Raw genomic sequence first — 15,679 nt, 5'->3', positions numbered from 1 at the left:
CTTTCATGTCGTCAACACTAAGCAGACTCAATAAGCTAAGCCAAGGCTCACCTTGAGACGCTGCCACATTTCTCTATTTCTGGCTCTCCCTGTATGCGGCAATTCTTATAAAAAGACTTGTGGCCCATCCTAAGAGTGTAACCACATACCACACACCCCGTGCCCAAGTATATCCAACAGAGACTCTGGAGAAGGAGGCCTCTGACTAGTGGCATCTGTGCAGGTACAAATACAATGGTGCTACTAGGATTCCTACTCTGCTGCTGGTCCCTAGTGTAAGAATTCATCGGGATCCTACTGATGGGTGTGAAAAAAGTACAATACACACATATGTATGGATCTGCGGCCATGATATCTATCAAAATACAAATCCCTCATTCCATTTTCTATGTGACGGACACTATGCTATTGGCAATCAAAAACACAGCCATTACCAGTGACGTGAAGCTCGATAAACAGAAGTATTATTTTCCAAGTGTTAGCTATCTATCTGATACCTATAACATTAACATAGAAAAAAGAATAAAACACTCACCTCTATCCTCCATGAATTTGTACAACTGCTGAAGGAAGTTTTCCCTTTCTTCTGGAAATGGTTCTATTTCTTCCTAATTTTAGTCACAGAAGAACAGAATATTTTCCTTAGTTAAGCATTTAATAATACAAGCAGATTTCCTACCAAGAGCAAAGACTAATAATACTCGCTAAAATATTTCAAAGGCTTTTACCAAATAAAAATTATTTCTTGGTACTAAGCTGTTCAAACCCAGAAAAGTGTAGGCATTTCATGCTTTAGAGAGGAGTATGTCCTAAAAGGTATCTCCATAGTGACCATCCCAAATGCAAATTCTCATTTGAGAAACGAGACTACATAGATGGTCCATCAACTTTTTACCACATAAGAGATCAATTCTTTAAGTCACAGTCACAGGCTCAAGAAGACCTTCTCTCAGCTATTAAAGTGGGGTAAGGGTTTAAACTTAACATCAAAACTGACTCGATTACTGCTCCTCATGGAACTGTACAAGTGTGGGTCCCAGGAGCTATACCTACAAGTATCCTCATTACACACAGCCCCACTGTGTAGTACTTCAAGCTTGTAAAATCAGTGAAGTGGGGAACGAACTTGATCTACAATACCTGAAGATTCAGACTTAGGGAAATCTTCAAGTAATAAAATAGTTCCCCGATTTATCAATTACAAGGGAAGGACTAGCTTCTTGCTGCTGTGGCCAGGGGCTGTGGCAGTAGGGAGCTGGTCCTGACGCAACCTGCAAGGAGCAGGGTAGTAGGTGAGATTGAGGAACTCATCGATTCAGTGACTATCATCCATTCAACAAACATTCAATGAGCACCAGTAAGTGGAGGCACTAGGTCAGGTGCTGAATCAAATGAAAGGAAAATGCACACTGACTTGGAGTAACTGCAGAGAAGTGGTCCAAAATATACACCAAGGCTTCACAGTTACTCTGGCTGAGGCAAATGTATTTCTAATACTAAAAATCTGGAGCATACTTTTCTATCAGTAGTCTAAATAATTTTAATTTTTAAAAATCATGTGTCTAATGCCACTGTTTGAATAAAATTTACCCCTTTATGTTAAAAGCTAGCATATCAGAGGAAGGCCAGTTAAAAACAAAACTCAAGTGGAGAAACTATTAGCTTTGCTAGTTGGGCAGAGAATAAATGAAATTTATTAATTTGCTTATGATAAATCTGTATTTCTCAATTTAAACATGGTCCACATATGTTGTATTTTGGTAAAGTAGTCTGATGTAAGTCTAAGGAAATCTGTTTTCTAGATATTACCTTAAATGTCCCTGTGGCATAATATTTGATTTTCATAAACTGACAAATTTATTCCCGATGGAAAAATTTTAAGCCCACTTGGTATATAAGAAAATCTTTATACTGGAAACCAGATTTGCTCTTGCAAAAACATTTATGAAACACAAATCTAAGCATGAAAAGTTTGGTAATTAACATTTATGGATCATCTGTTATATAATATTGCATACTATGTCAGACACTCTGGATGTGAGGGCCCCAGTAAGACAAGGCCCCCACCCTCGAGGAGCTTATAGATTAGTAGGGGAGTTAAGAAGCAGACATATATCAATGTACTTATGTATGTATGTGTGTGTATGTATACACACAAATGACAAAATATGCATAAGGAACTGTAGTAGTTTAGACTAGCAAATAAGGTTTCCCTTTGGAATGGTGACATGTACGTTGGGCTTGAAAACTGAACAGGAGTGTGCCAGGCTGACAAGCGGAAGGAAGAAAAGGGCATTGTAGGCAGAGGTCCTATATGTACACAGGTGAGTAGAAGCAGGCATGTAATTTGATACTGCTACAACATAAAGTTCCAAGGGGGGGGGGGGAGGGAGGGAGGGAGGAAGGAGAAAAGAGAGAGAGAGAGAGAGAGAGAGAGAGAGAGGGAAAGAGAAAGAAAAGAAAGAAAGAAAGAAAGAAAGAAAGAAAGAAAGAAAGAAAGAAAGAAAGAAAGAAAGAAAGAAAGAAAGAAAGAAAGAAAAGAAAGAAAGAAAGAAAAAGAAAAAGAAGGGGTTGGATTATAAAGGAGATCTTATCAGTGAAGCTTGGCTTTTAGAGTAAGAAGCCACCTGAAAGGTTTTAAGCAAGGGATTTTTTAAACAGAAAGCTGTATGGGACAGAACTAGAGCCAGGGAAACTGTTACACTGCACATTGTCATTACAGATCATCATATCATAAAGCAAGCTCTGAAACAACTGTATGTCATTAATAGTTGTTTACTACAGTTACATGGCAGAATTCCATAACTTACCTAAAACATCATATATTGACATTAATTTAATTTGCTAAAAACATTAAATACAACTCACTTCATGATGAAATACAGAGGTGACTTCACTATCTGTACTTCTCACCTAAAACTTTTATGAAGTTGTTCAACAAACCACTAAAGAGTACAGTGGTGTGACATCACTATAATATCATGAACGTCTTTTTCTTGTACCTGTCACTCTAGACCTAAAGTACCAGCTACAACAAAAATCTAAAATTTCAGCTCCTTGATCCATATAAATTCAGATGTCTTATTTATGATCTAATCAGAACTGACCATCTCCTTATATTAGATAAAATCACTTAAGATTATCATTGATCTTTACTTTTTTGCTGATTATTTTTTAATGCTAGATGGAATATATATTTCATGCTATTCTGGGAATTTCAATAAAATATGCAAATGTAGTATAAACACTTTATAAAGTGACAGCTGTCTACACAACAGTGAAAAGCATATGAAAGTTCTGCTATAGTACATGGCTGCTTCCTTAATCATCTAATAAACCAAAGCACAGCAAAAGTAAGAAATGTTGCCCTGGCTGGTGTGGCTCAATGGACTGAGTACTAGCCTGTGAACCAAAAGGTCACCAGTTCGATTCCCAGTCAGGACACATGCCTGCGTTGCAGGCCAGGTCCCCAGTTGGAGGAATGTGAGAGGTAACCATACATTGGTGTTTCTCTCCCTCTATTTCTCCCTCTGTTCCTCTCTCCCTAAAAATTAAGAAATAAAATTTAAAAAATGTTTCTGAAGTTACTGGGATACCTATACTTATTTTTAATTTTACAAAACAGTATTTCTATTTTATGGTAAGCAAGCAAAGTACTTGATTATGATGAGTATCACAAATATGATTTTACTATGAAATAATTCTAACACTAAAACTATTTAAGTGATTAATGAGACTCTATGCCAAATCCTAAATCACAAAGGAAACCCAATTGTAATTTTTTACCCCTCTGCCACATCACAACTATAATTTTTAATGTAAAAGGCATCAAACGTATTTACTTACCTCCTCCTCACTGCTGTTATCCTCCTTTCCTTTCTCATCATCTTCCTCCTCCTCTTCTTCCTCTGCTTCACTGCTAGAGCTATCTTCTTTTAATTCAGTCTTCCAGTTAGCAGGAATAGTTCTACTTTTGTGAAATTCAAGGGCCTGATCAAAGGCTGGAAAGAGATCATAAACTACATGAACTGGAGAAACTGGACAACTGACTTGTCTACAAAAACATAACTATTGTGCAAACACTGCGGACAGGAAGTGTCTGCTGTGTGGCAGACACTGAGCTAACTGGTCTTCTGTGTAGAAGCTCCTTTTAGTCCTAACAATCTTAAGCATCAAGCCACCATTTTTATAGATGGTGAAATTGCTACCATTGGAAGGTGACCGAGGTTCAAACAAATACAAGAGAAAACCATTTTCTTCTTTTAAACAAAAATTAAGCACGCCTATTAAAAACAGGACTTCCGGCCAAGATGGAGGCGTAGGTAGACACACCGTACCTCCTCCACAACCAAAATAAGGACAGTAACAATTTAGAAACAAGATAACAACCAGAACTGACAGAAAATTAAACTGTATGGAAGTTGGACAACCAAGAAGTTAAAATAGAAACATTCATCTAGACTGGTAGGAAGGGTGGAGTCAGGCAGCCAGGCGGAGAGGAGTCGAGGGACAAAAAGTGGTGGCACTGGGCGTGCAAGGCACCCTGGGCACACAAAACGGCAGCGGGCTGACCCTGGGTGTGCAGGCAGCAGCTGGCAGACCCTGGGCCCATGGTGGCAACGGGCAGACCCAGCCAGGAGGCAACTGTGAAGCAAGGCACTGCGCACAAGGTGGCTAAGTGACCCAGCGGTCCCAGCGCCGGGAAACAGAGCCTCAGGGCAGTGACTGAAAATACCTGTGGGGGCTGAGGCACAGGGAGAGACACCCAACCTCACAGAAGAGTTCATTGGAGAGACCCACAGGGTCCTAGAACGTGCACAAGCCCACCCACACAAGAATTAGCACCAGAAAGGCCCAGTTCACTTGGGGGAAGCAGCAGAAGGGACTGAAATCCAACAGAGAGCAGAGCAAGTGCCATTGTTCCATCTCGTACCCCGCCCCCACACAGAGCGTCACAACCCAGTAACTGGGTTGCCACGCCCTAGTGAACACCTAAGGTTCCGCCCTTCACACGTAACAGGCGTGACAAGACCAAAAAAAAAAAAAAAAGGCACAAACAGAAGAACAGATCAAACCACCACAGCAAATACAACTAAGCGACCAAGACACAGCCAGCCTATCAGATGCACAGTTCAAAACACTGGTGATCAGGATGCTCACAGAATTGGTTGATTTTGGTTGCAAATTAGATGAAAAAAATGAAGGCTATACCAAATGAAATGAAGGAAAATGCACACGGAACCAATAGTGATGGGAAGAAAACTGGGGCTCAAATCAATGGAGTGGACCAGAAGGAAGAAACAACCAAACAGAAAAGAATGAAGAAACAAGAATTCAAAAAAATGAGGAGAGGCTTAGGAACCTCCAGGATATCTTTAAACATTCCAACATCCGAATTATAAGGGTATCAGAAGGGGAAAAGGAAGAGCAGCAAGTGGAAAAGTTATCTGAACAAATAATGAAGGAAAACTTCCCCATTCTGGCAAAGGAAATAGACTTCCAGGAAGTCCAGGAAGCTCCGAGAGTCCCAAAGAAGTTGGACCCAAGGAGGAACACACCAAGGCACATCATAATTACATTACCCAAGGTAAAAATGAAGGAGAGAATCCTAGAAGCAGCAAGAGATAAGGACACAGTAACCTACAAAGGAGTTCCCATCAGACTGTCAGCTGATTTCTCAAAAGAGACCTTACAGGCAAGAAGGGACTGGCAAGAAGTATTCCAAGTCATGAAAGGCAAGGACCCACATCCAAGATTGCTCTGTCCAGCAAAGCTTTCATTTAGCATGGAAGGGCAGATAATGTGATTCTCAGATAAGGTCAAGTTAAATGAGTTCATCATCACCAAGCCCTTATTATATGAAATGTTAAAGGGACATATCTAAGAAAAAGAAGATAAAAAACATGTATAGTAAAATGACAGCAAACTCACAATTATTTACAACCACACCTAAAACAAAAGCAAACTAAACAAAGAACTGTAACAGGAACAGAACCACAGAAATGGAGATCACATGGAGGGTTAGCAACAGGGGAGTGGGAGGAAGAGAGAGGGGGCAAAGGTACAGAGAATAAGTAGCACAGATGGTAGGTAGAAAACAGACAGGGGGAGGGCAAGAATAGTATGGGAAATGTAGAAACTAAAGAACTCATGACACATGGACATGATCTAAAGGGGGGGAATGTGGGTGGGAGAGGGTGTGCAGGGTGGAGGGGAATGAAGGGGGAAAATGGGACAACTGTAATAGCATAGTCAATAAAATATATTTTAAAAATATAAAAAAATAAAGTAAAAAATAAAAACAACTGTAAGATAGGTAAATCTTCCTGGTTTCTAATTTCTTAAATAATTCTCACCCAAAAATATGTTTATTGATTTTTGAGAGAAGAAGTGAAGGAGAGAGAGGAAAGAGAGAGAGAAAGAGAGAGACAGAAACGTATCGGTTGCCTCCTGTACGCACTCTGACACGGGACTGAACCTGCAACCTAGATATGCGCCCTGACCAGATATTGAACCCTCAACCTTTTGGCGCACAGGATGATGGTTCAACCCAACTGAGCCACCCAGCCAGAACTAGATGGGTAAATCTTTCATTGTTTATCTAACAAACTGACAATTAGACAGTATTACATACCAGGCAGAGCCATTGTGATGAACATATAACACCTGAAAATATACTATAAATATGCTCTCTACATCTCTAGTTAAACCTAAATTATATTAACAATTAGCATCAATTTTAATTACATAGTCATTCTCATTTTATAATACATGAAAATAAACCCTAAATCATAAATTCCTTTTTTTCCCTTTTATTGATTCTAGAGAGAGGGGGAGGGAAGGAGAAAGAGAAACATTAATCAACTGCCTCTTGCACACACTCCAACTGGGAACCAAACCCACAAACTTGAGACCTTTCAGTTTGCAGGACGATGCCCAAACAACCGAGCTAAACTGGTGAGGACTAAATCATAAATTCTTTATGATTTTTAACCAGTCTACACAGCACATTATTGGATTTGATGAATGTATACAAAGAGAAAATGTATGGCCATTCAAAACGGCAAAAATCTAGTAAGAAATGCAATTACAGCATCTACTATAACGTAGTGTCACATAACGTGGCATAACATGACAACATAACAAAACAGTTGTTACATTATAAGAAATGCCAAATCAAGATTACTTTGATTCCTGTTTCTACCATCCTCAAAAACTAACGTTTTATTTAAAGGAAAAAGCCAGACTATAATAACAGCCGCTGATAGAGTTCTTTCACACTTTTAAATAATAGTAAGCTGGAAAAAGAAAAGGGAAACCTATGATAACAAGAGACACATGGGCCCTGGCTGGTGTGGTTCAGTGGACTGAGTGCCAGCCTGCAAACCAAAGGGTCAACAGTTCAATTCCCAGTCAGGGGACACGGCTGGGACCAGGTCCCCAGTTGGGAACATGCGAAAAGCAACTGGTTGACATATCTCTCACACATCAATGTTTTTCTTCCTCTTTTTTCTCCCTCCCTTCCCATCTGTCTAAAAATAAATAAAAAAGAATTTTTGAAAAGAAAAATAAAGAGCTACAGGTATTGCTTTAATTTTACCTACCCCGTGTGCTTTATTAAAAAGAACAACAACAAAGCACCACCCAAAAAAAGACACATGGGTTTATGAAAGTCAAAGTCACGGAGAACCAAGTATAACTTTAATGACTACTTTGAAAAAATATTCTTTAAAGAGCAAAAGAAAATTTAATCTTCAAAAACACTTTATCAGTGTTTAAATTAACTGTCATTTATTCCAAGATTACCCTTACCTTGTTTTAATACAGCATCAGGCTTTGGTGCAGTGTCACTAGTAATTTCATGGACATCCTTTCTCGGTACTGAAGTACTGTATTATTTTTTTAATTTTAAAGAAAAAAAACACAAAAATACAACAGACATTAAAGAAGAGTCTAATTATACACCACAGAAAGCTACTGAAAATATGGAAATACTGACATTTACAGTGAAAGTGACTGCACACAGGGTTGCAAGTTCCAAATAAAATGTTAGGTAGGGGCTTAATGTATGTAAACATCATCTACAAAAGGACCCCACCTTTAAGAAGTGTTTTATAAACAACAGGTATTCTCAAATATTGAGGGTCCTTAGCTAAAAGGAATACTAAAATACTGAATTACTAAAAATAACAATAAATGATATGTTTGGAGAGCAGAATGCATGAACCCAGTAAATAAAAAGTCAAACAGTAAGAATCTGCCATTATCTGAGGATAATCATAAGAAATTACTAACTTTAATACTGGGAGAAAATGTACTTATTTATTTTGTACATGTTCCTTTAACAATTTTTCAAACTGTATTTTAGATTCACAGGCAAACTTCTAATATACAATTTAAAATATTTTGTAGAACTCCTCAACTATAAGGGTGCAAATAACTGTAAGAAATTCTATCCCGCGTCATATGTATTTCCAATTTTGCACTAATAAGTCATTGTTCAGCTTTCCTCCATTTGGCTTGTGTCATTCAAGCCAAAAAAGCCTGAAAACTACTTCAAAAACATTTTTCAGCTTGCCTATGTCTTTTAACTTTTATTTAAAACATTTCAAATATACACAAAAGTAGGTTGAATAGTGCAATGAACCCCTACAGATCCATCACCCGGTACAATAATCGTGAACTCATCATCACTGCTTCGTCTACACCCCTAGCTACTCCCTCCCACCACAACTGGTTATTCTAAAGCAAATCTCAAGTATTCTGTAACTTAATTTATGGTATTTCATTATGGAGCTTTAAAATTATTTTTAAAAATATAATCATACCATTATCACATTTTAAAGTTAATAATTTCTTAGTATCATCAAACCAGTATTCAATTTCCAGGTTTAAATTTCTGATTATCTCAATTTTGTTAACATGATTTTCATAGATTGTTTTTAAAAATCACTTTTCAGAACGTGAAAACCTGAACACCAATCTTAAAACATCATCATCCTTTTAAAATATAGGTTCCAGCAGAAGTAAGGCCTGCTTGAATGTGGTTGACAGGGTAATAATATGGATGTAATAATTTATGGTTTTAATTTGAAACATTTCACCTAAAATGTCATACAGTGTGATATTGTTATATTACAGAATTATATGCTTATGATTTTATAATAAAAAGGGGACATTACTTGTTTTAGACCCTGTATATGGTTTTTCTGGTCATAATTCTTAGAGAAAAAAAAAACCCCACAGAAATTCGTAACTCAGTTCTAAGAAAGTTCTACATGAAAAATTACTTTCTTAGCACTTAACACTTTACATGTATAGCAACCCATTTTAATCCTCAGACTACTGCAGAGGTCAATGTTATACAACAGGTTATCAACACAACCATTTACACACAATGAAAAATATTAAAGATTCCTAATAAGACATTCAAGAATAATAACTATATCAATTAATATATTAGTTAAGTGGTAGATATGATAGATATATCAAATTTGCCTCAACAAATCTCAAGGCAAAATTCACAAATTAGTACAGTTTAAAAAGAGTACAGTTTAGCACAGACCAAAACAAATGAGGCAAGACATACTATAAAACTACACACACTAACAGTATGAAAAATGTTCATACATTGAAACATTCTGAATGATAAAAAGTAAAAGAGTAACATCACTGGAAATAACAAATGTATCATTTACCCTTCTAATTTGGAAAAACAGCATATTTTTTCATATCAAATGAATTATACTTACAATTTGCCATCTTTGAAAGATCGAACAAGAATATTATCTTTTTTCACAGCAATTTCATCACTACAATCAGGACAAACCACCTTTTAAAAAAAGTACGAAAGTATTAAAACTAAAAGCATATTTATAGAGAGTTACATAAGTACCAATTATTTAAATCCTTTTATGAAATAGTTTCAGCTTAGTTTAAAAAACAAATTTAGTTTTGGGGCGAACAGGTACACACATGTGAGAACACGCAGAAATAACCTTAAATTTTTATCCTACATCCTCCCTGCCTCGGGCCGCCCGCACCGTTTCCGCACAGGCGCGGTGCTGAGAGCAGAAGCCTGGCCAGACTAGACTCCAGCTGTGGACCACACCCTGGCCAGACACGGACAGCCAGGGCCTTAGCCGAGGGTCTGCACCACGGCTGAGAGAAGGACAGGAACCCAGATGGGATCAGATATAGAACCCTATTCAGAGCAGTCTCCATCCTGAAAAAAGGCCAGAGATAATAAGGTTCTACTATTATTTACATTTAAATATACACTTTAACACTTGTTACATTTCTTCAAATACTATTCACTCTAAAAAGTAAACACTTCCAAGTGGGTACCTTTCTAGAGTCTGTGTAAGATTTATAACTAACACTAGAAGTTTATTTTATTTGAAATCGCCTCAGCTGCTATTTACAATGAGGATAAAATATGTCTTCCCAAAGCAATGCTAATGCAAGAGGCCTATGAATTTTGATTATTTTAACTCCAAGATAGTCCTCTAGGTATATCAAGAACAAGTTAATGAGATAGTACATTTCTGAATGAAAACTGGGCTAAGTAAGCAGGACTGGTTGTTTAAAGGCCTGTCTCTGTAGCTCTGAAAAATGACACGCCAGTAGGTACATAAAGGCATGTACTCTCACCACAGGCCACAGAGGAGCCCAAAACAGGTGAGTTCTACTTCAATCTTTGAAAAAGTTAGTTAACAATTTTCCTAATTGTATGAAATTAATTGCCCTGCATTAATAAGCATTTCTTAAACACTGACGGCATCCTCAATTAATTCACTGATGAAAGTCTCTTATATTATATGTGAAGTCTTTCACAGCATCTAGGCAATTTTCCTGTCACTTCAAAAAAGTCCTGAAATAATACTTAATACTGGCTCAGTCACTCGTGTCAGTCATTCTATAAACACTAACTACTACACCGAGGTACTGTGCTGGATACTGAGCAACACATGGGGCAGGCGGCCACTGCGCCGCCCCACGTGGAGCTTACACACTAGCGGGCAGATGAGCACTAAACAAATAAGGGCACATTACTTCATCGCTATTGTGTTAAGTTCTTATCCGATGGTCAGAGCCTGCTTTCTGAAGGAAACAACACTGACGCTCAGCTTTGCAGGCTGCACTGTAAGCAGAGGGAAGGGGTTATGAGAAGGCCCTGAGAACACAACCGCTGGAACCACTCCAGGAAGCAAAAGGTCAGTGCGGCTGACTTTCTGCCTGGGCTGAAGGAGAGAGATACGCAGGATTCAGATGTTCCGGTCTGGAGGCCATGGTAATTCTTAGGACAAAATCTAAAATCTTAAAGGAAGAGTCTGAAGTAGGATAATGTCATCATAGATTTGCCTTTAAAAAAAATTACTTTGTCATTAAAAAAAAAAAGGACTGGAGAAGAGTAAGAGTTGAAAGAGACTAAGCTACTACAAACACCTAGCTGAATGTGAAGTGGTGGCAATGGCAAATTAAAGGAAGGAGAAATAGTAGATATAATTAGGGAAGTGACGAGGCGAGAGAGAAGAGGATGCTTAGGTTTCTGCCTCGTGCAAATGGTGTCATTCACTGTGAAGGAGAGAATGAATGTACTTTTAGGCTGGCTGATTAAATGCTGTGGTGGGTAAACAACATGCAAGTGGAAATATGAGTGGAAAGATGCCCAGGATAGAGCTGAGAACAGAGATTCGAACTCTAAGATGTAAACTTAAGAGCCAACAGCCTCAATATCAGGAGTCTCAACCTTAGGTCTAAAACTGTGAGCCAAATCTAGCACTTGGTTTTTTTGCTCCTGAGCTGAGGGTTTTGGCGACTACACATACGATAATTCTGTCCAGTGCTGACAGTGGCGACTGACTCGTGGGCTCACTCCCTTCACACAGACACCACAATCCCTACTCTATCCCATTCACTGGTTTACATCACTTTCTTGGTTCCTAAGGCATTTCCGTTTGTTATCTCTGCAACCAATGCTATGAAGGTGGATGACATCACCCTAAGCAGGACATAAAGTGATTATTCTATACCTTGAAGAACACATGTAAAGCTTGTGGTTAGAGAAAAAACAGTGAAGAAAACTGAGAAGGAAGACTGTATGAGTCACCGAAGCTAAGATGTCCTCCCTTTAAAATGGGGGTAAACACCACATACTTTCCAATCTCAATCAGGACTGAATGCAACCACTTACGTTAATCTTAGCACAGTACCTGAGCAGAGTAAATGCAATTGGTACACATTCGGTTATTTACAGTTTGTAAGAGTATGCAACTGTTTTCTAACATGATGATGTTACCAAACACTTGTAAAACTTAACTCAGTTTATAAAAATTTTAGAAACACAAATGCAAATATTGATTATGTGATTATGTCAAGATTGTCTGATTTAGAACACAATGTCATACTCTGGTTGACAAAATTATTCATAACTGTCCAAAAGATCTCAATTGTGGGAGGAGGAAAACATATCAATAATCCTATTTTTAAAACATTAATAAAATGTACAGCTAAGCAGATTACTGACCTTTCCATATCATAAACCCACAAATATTTTTCTCATTATCAAAGAAACTGTTTAGAAATTATGGTGAGAGAATCTTTAATTGATAATGAAAATATTAACAGTGAAAAATTTAATATTCCTGTTGTTTAAAAAAAAAGCAAAACTTTTTAAAAACATGTTTACAAAAGAAATTCTTATAAAAAAATCTTAGTGCTTCAGGAAAGAAGAAATGATCACATACACTAACATTTAAGCAGATTGCCATTACCAAAGCTTGACAGATTACTTAACCTCCTGCTACCTCATTTCCATATTTCTATCTAAATAAGAATATATAATTACACCTACCCTGCAATCCTTGTAAAAGTCTTAGCACAATCCTGCACATAACAGGTATCCAATAAATGTTGAATGGATAGGTAGAAACATACAGAAGTACATATGTATCATAAAGTATTTGTTTGTTAAATAATTGCCCTCACTGGTTTTAATCATAATTTATTGAGAACTTATTTTGCACAAAACACTACACTAAGCACTTAAAATAAAGAACACAAAATATGTTCACTGAAAAAATGACAAATAGACATCATTTGCAGACAACAGCAGCAAGGAAGATTCTGTTCTTCTTTTGCAATCTTATACATGGTAGATTTATGACTTTTCAAAGTCTGCATTATAAATTTCCCAACATAAAGAGCAGTTCATTTAACTCCCACATACCTAGCCTCTAAAGCAGAGGTGTCTTTTAGCATCTCTGGGCCACACTGGAAGAAGGGTTGTCTTGGGCCACACATTAAACACACAAACACTAATGAAAACAAACAAAAAAAATCTCATAATGTTTTAAGTAAATTTACAGTTTTGTGTTGGGCTGCATTCACAGTCATCCTGGGCCATGTGTGGCCCACAGGACATAGATTGGACACCCCTGCTAAAGTTACAATGATTTTGCGTTTCTTAAATGACTTCAAGAGTTCTGTGTACTCAAAGATGATTTTGAAAGTAATGTTTGTCAGAACTAAATGATGCTAAAATCATTTGTCATTTTGTACCACGAAAAACACTAAGATGATTTTTTTCATGAACTTATACAGTTAAAAATTAAGCTCTTTTATACTAAAGTTACTCACCAATGCAGGAAAATATAGTGCTTTCTTTTTATCCAAACTAACGTAATCTACACATACAACTTTTCCTAGTAGCTCATCAATCTGTTTCCTATCATCCTCATCTTCATCACTGGAGGATGAAGAAGACTCTTCCTCTGGTCTAGGGAAAGAAAACAATAAGATATTTCCACTTAATTTCACAAAGAATAAACATACCAAGTTGATGAATATAGGTATTCTAGAAATCTTATCCCATTTCTTCTATCTACAGAATAGCTCATTTAAATTTTAGTTTTCTATATCCAGCAAAATATACTAGATCCTACTCTCCGATTATGGAAATTAGAGAGAAGAATTTCACACTTTCAGTACAAAGCTAATTTTAAAAGGGGGAAGGCAGATCTTTATCACTGGGGGCCAGAGAAGGGACAGGAGACACCCTGGTAAGAGAGCATCACTGTAATCATCAGTGTCATGTACACAAATATTCATCAAGTGCACGATATGGTTCTTTCATATTATGTTAAAAATTCCTTCCAATCATACTGTATATTGAACTAGTAAATTAGAAAGATGTCAGGAAAAGGATCTAACACTGTCTATTTGATGTTAGAGAAAAGTAGAATAAAAAGCAAAATTACTTAAAAGGACAAAAGAAACATAAAACAAAAAATTCTCTAACTCTGGTGCTAAGAAGGCCCACAATCGGTATTAAAGGAAGTAAAAATCATAGCAATTTTCTCAGAATAAGACACTAAAAAATGTTGAATAGACTGCAATGTAAGTTCTTTTTATAAAATAAAACAGAATAATGACCATTACTGCTTAACTACAGGGATGAAAACATTGTTGAGATAGTTGGCAATGACCAAGTTTACTGACAAAAATGTAAATTGACAAACTTTTAAAAATATTTTATTTATTTTTAGAGAAAGGGGAAGGGAGTAAAAGAGGGAGAGAAACACTGATCAGTCGCCTCTCACACACCCCCACCTGGGGGCCTGGCCTGCAACCCCGCATGGGCCCTGACTGGGCATTGAAAGGGCAACTTTCTGGTTCCCAGGCCATCGCTCAACCCACTGAGCCATACCAGCCAGGATGACAGATTGGGAAAAAAAACTTTAAATAGGATTTTTCTATTTGGTTGGCTAGGATGAACCCAGCATATTCTATATTTGTCTTCATGCCTTTCCAAAGGGATGACAATATAAATGTCACCCTTTTATATTTATATATCTCAATATAAATATAAAGAAAGCAAAAATTATTATAATAGTAAAGATTTTATAGTGAGTGACATAGAGAATATCACTATTTGATTTCGATCATCAAATAACTTAAAAATTATCCCCTGGGGGAGAAAAAAAAAATCTTCCAAGTTTGCTACTGAGAACTACTGTAGTTCAAGTGACACTTAAAGCAGTTTAACCCCAACTTAGAAAGTAGGTCAGAGGTAGTAGGAAAAACCAACTATCTTCATATTAGCAGAGCATAAAACCTTAAAACAGGCACATAACTTGGGATAGTAACGACGGACTTCACAAGCCTGACTCCTACACCTGAGCAGAAGGGCATCTCAGAGCAATGACTTATCCCTCCGCTTTCTAATGACTATAGATACAACCAGCCTTAAAACTGTAACTACTGCTCTAAAGGAGTCACAGAAGACTCATTTAGCTAGGGTTTTATGGATGTCCTTTATGTCATTATCATTAGCAAGAGAGAAAGGCACAATGTCACAGATAACATCTCAAATCCATAAAACACAGAAAGAGAAAACTGGGCTTTACTTGGCTAACAAAGTTATCTGCACCTTCATAAAAGTTCTAATTTCTTTCTTAAGACTTACGAAGTGTGAAGGCTTCAGTGCCAGAAAGCTACACACACTGACAGGCAACATAAAACATCCACCCACCTTCCTCAGTAAATGCCTTCCTCAGTAAATGCCTTCCTCAGTAAATGTCCGCATTCCACTCGAACGCCATTCCCCACTTAGGGACTAGATTCCCTTCCCCTGTCATGCATTCCAGACTTCATTCCAGCAACGCGTGCTTCTCTC

At 37.4% G+C, this 15,679-nt stretch overlaps 1 protein-coding gene across 5 annotated transcripts in view; it reads right to left on the bottom strand.

Annotated features, from left to right (window-relative positions):
* The window catches only part of ARID4B (AT-rich interaction domain 4B), a 138,513-nt gene that overhangs the window by 43,207 nt on the left and 79,627 nt on the right, over positions 1–15,679 (bottom strand). For all 5 annotated transcript variants that reach the window (XR_006788091.1, XM_045860247.1, XM_045860266.1 and 2 more), the window contains exons 8-12: positions 13,642–13,780; positions 9,753–9,832; positions 7,813–7,889; positions 3,847–4,001; positions 536–608 (exon numbers count right to left, since the gene is read on the bottom strand). Coding sequence is in view for 4 of the 5 variants with exons in the window: in XM_045860247.1 (XP_045716203.1) it covers positions 536–608; positions 3,847–4,001; positions 7,813–7,889; positions 9,753–9,832; positions 13,642–13,780 (524 nt within the window). In the remaining variant the exon portion in view is untranslated. The remainder of the gene's footprint in view (positions 1–535; positions 609–3,846; positions 4,002–7,812; positions 7,890–9,752; positions 9,833–13,641; positions 13,781–15,679) is intronic.

Source organism: Phyllostomus hastatus, unplaced genomic scaffold, assembly GCF_019186645.2.
Source record: "Phyllostomus hastatus isolate PE091 unplaced genomic scaffold, TTU_PhHast_1.1 phas_contig_148, whole genome shotgun sequence".
In the NCBI taxonomy this organism is placed as follows: domain Eukaryota; kingdom Metazoa; phylum Chordata; class Mammalia; order Chiroptera; family Phyllostomidae; genus Phyllostomus; species Phyllostomus hastatus.
Note: the sequence above shows the minus strand (reverse complement) of the source record. Positions and strands in the feature narration are given on the sequence as shown.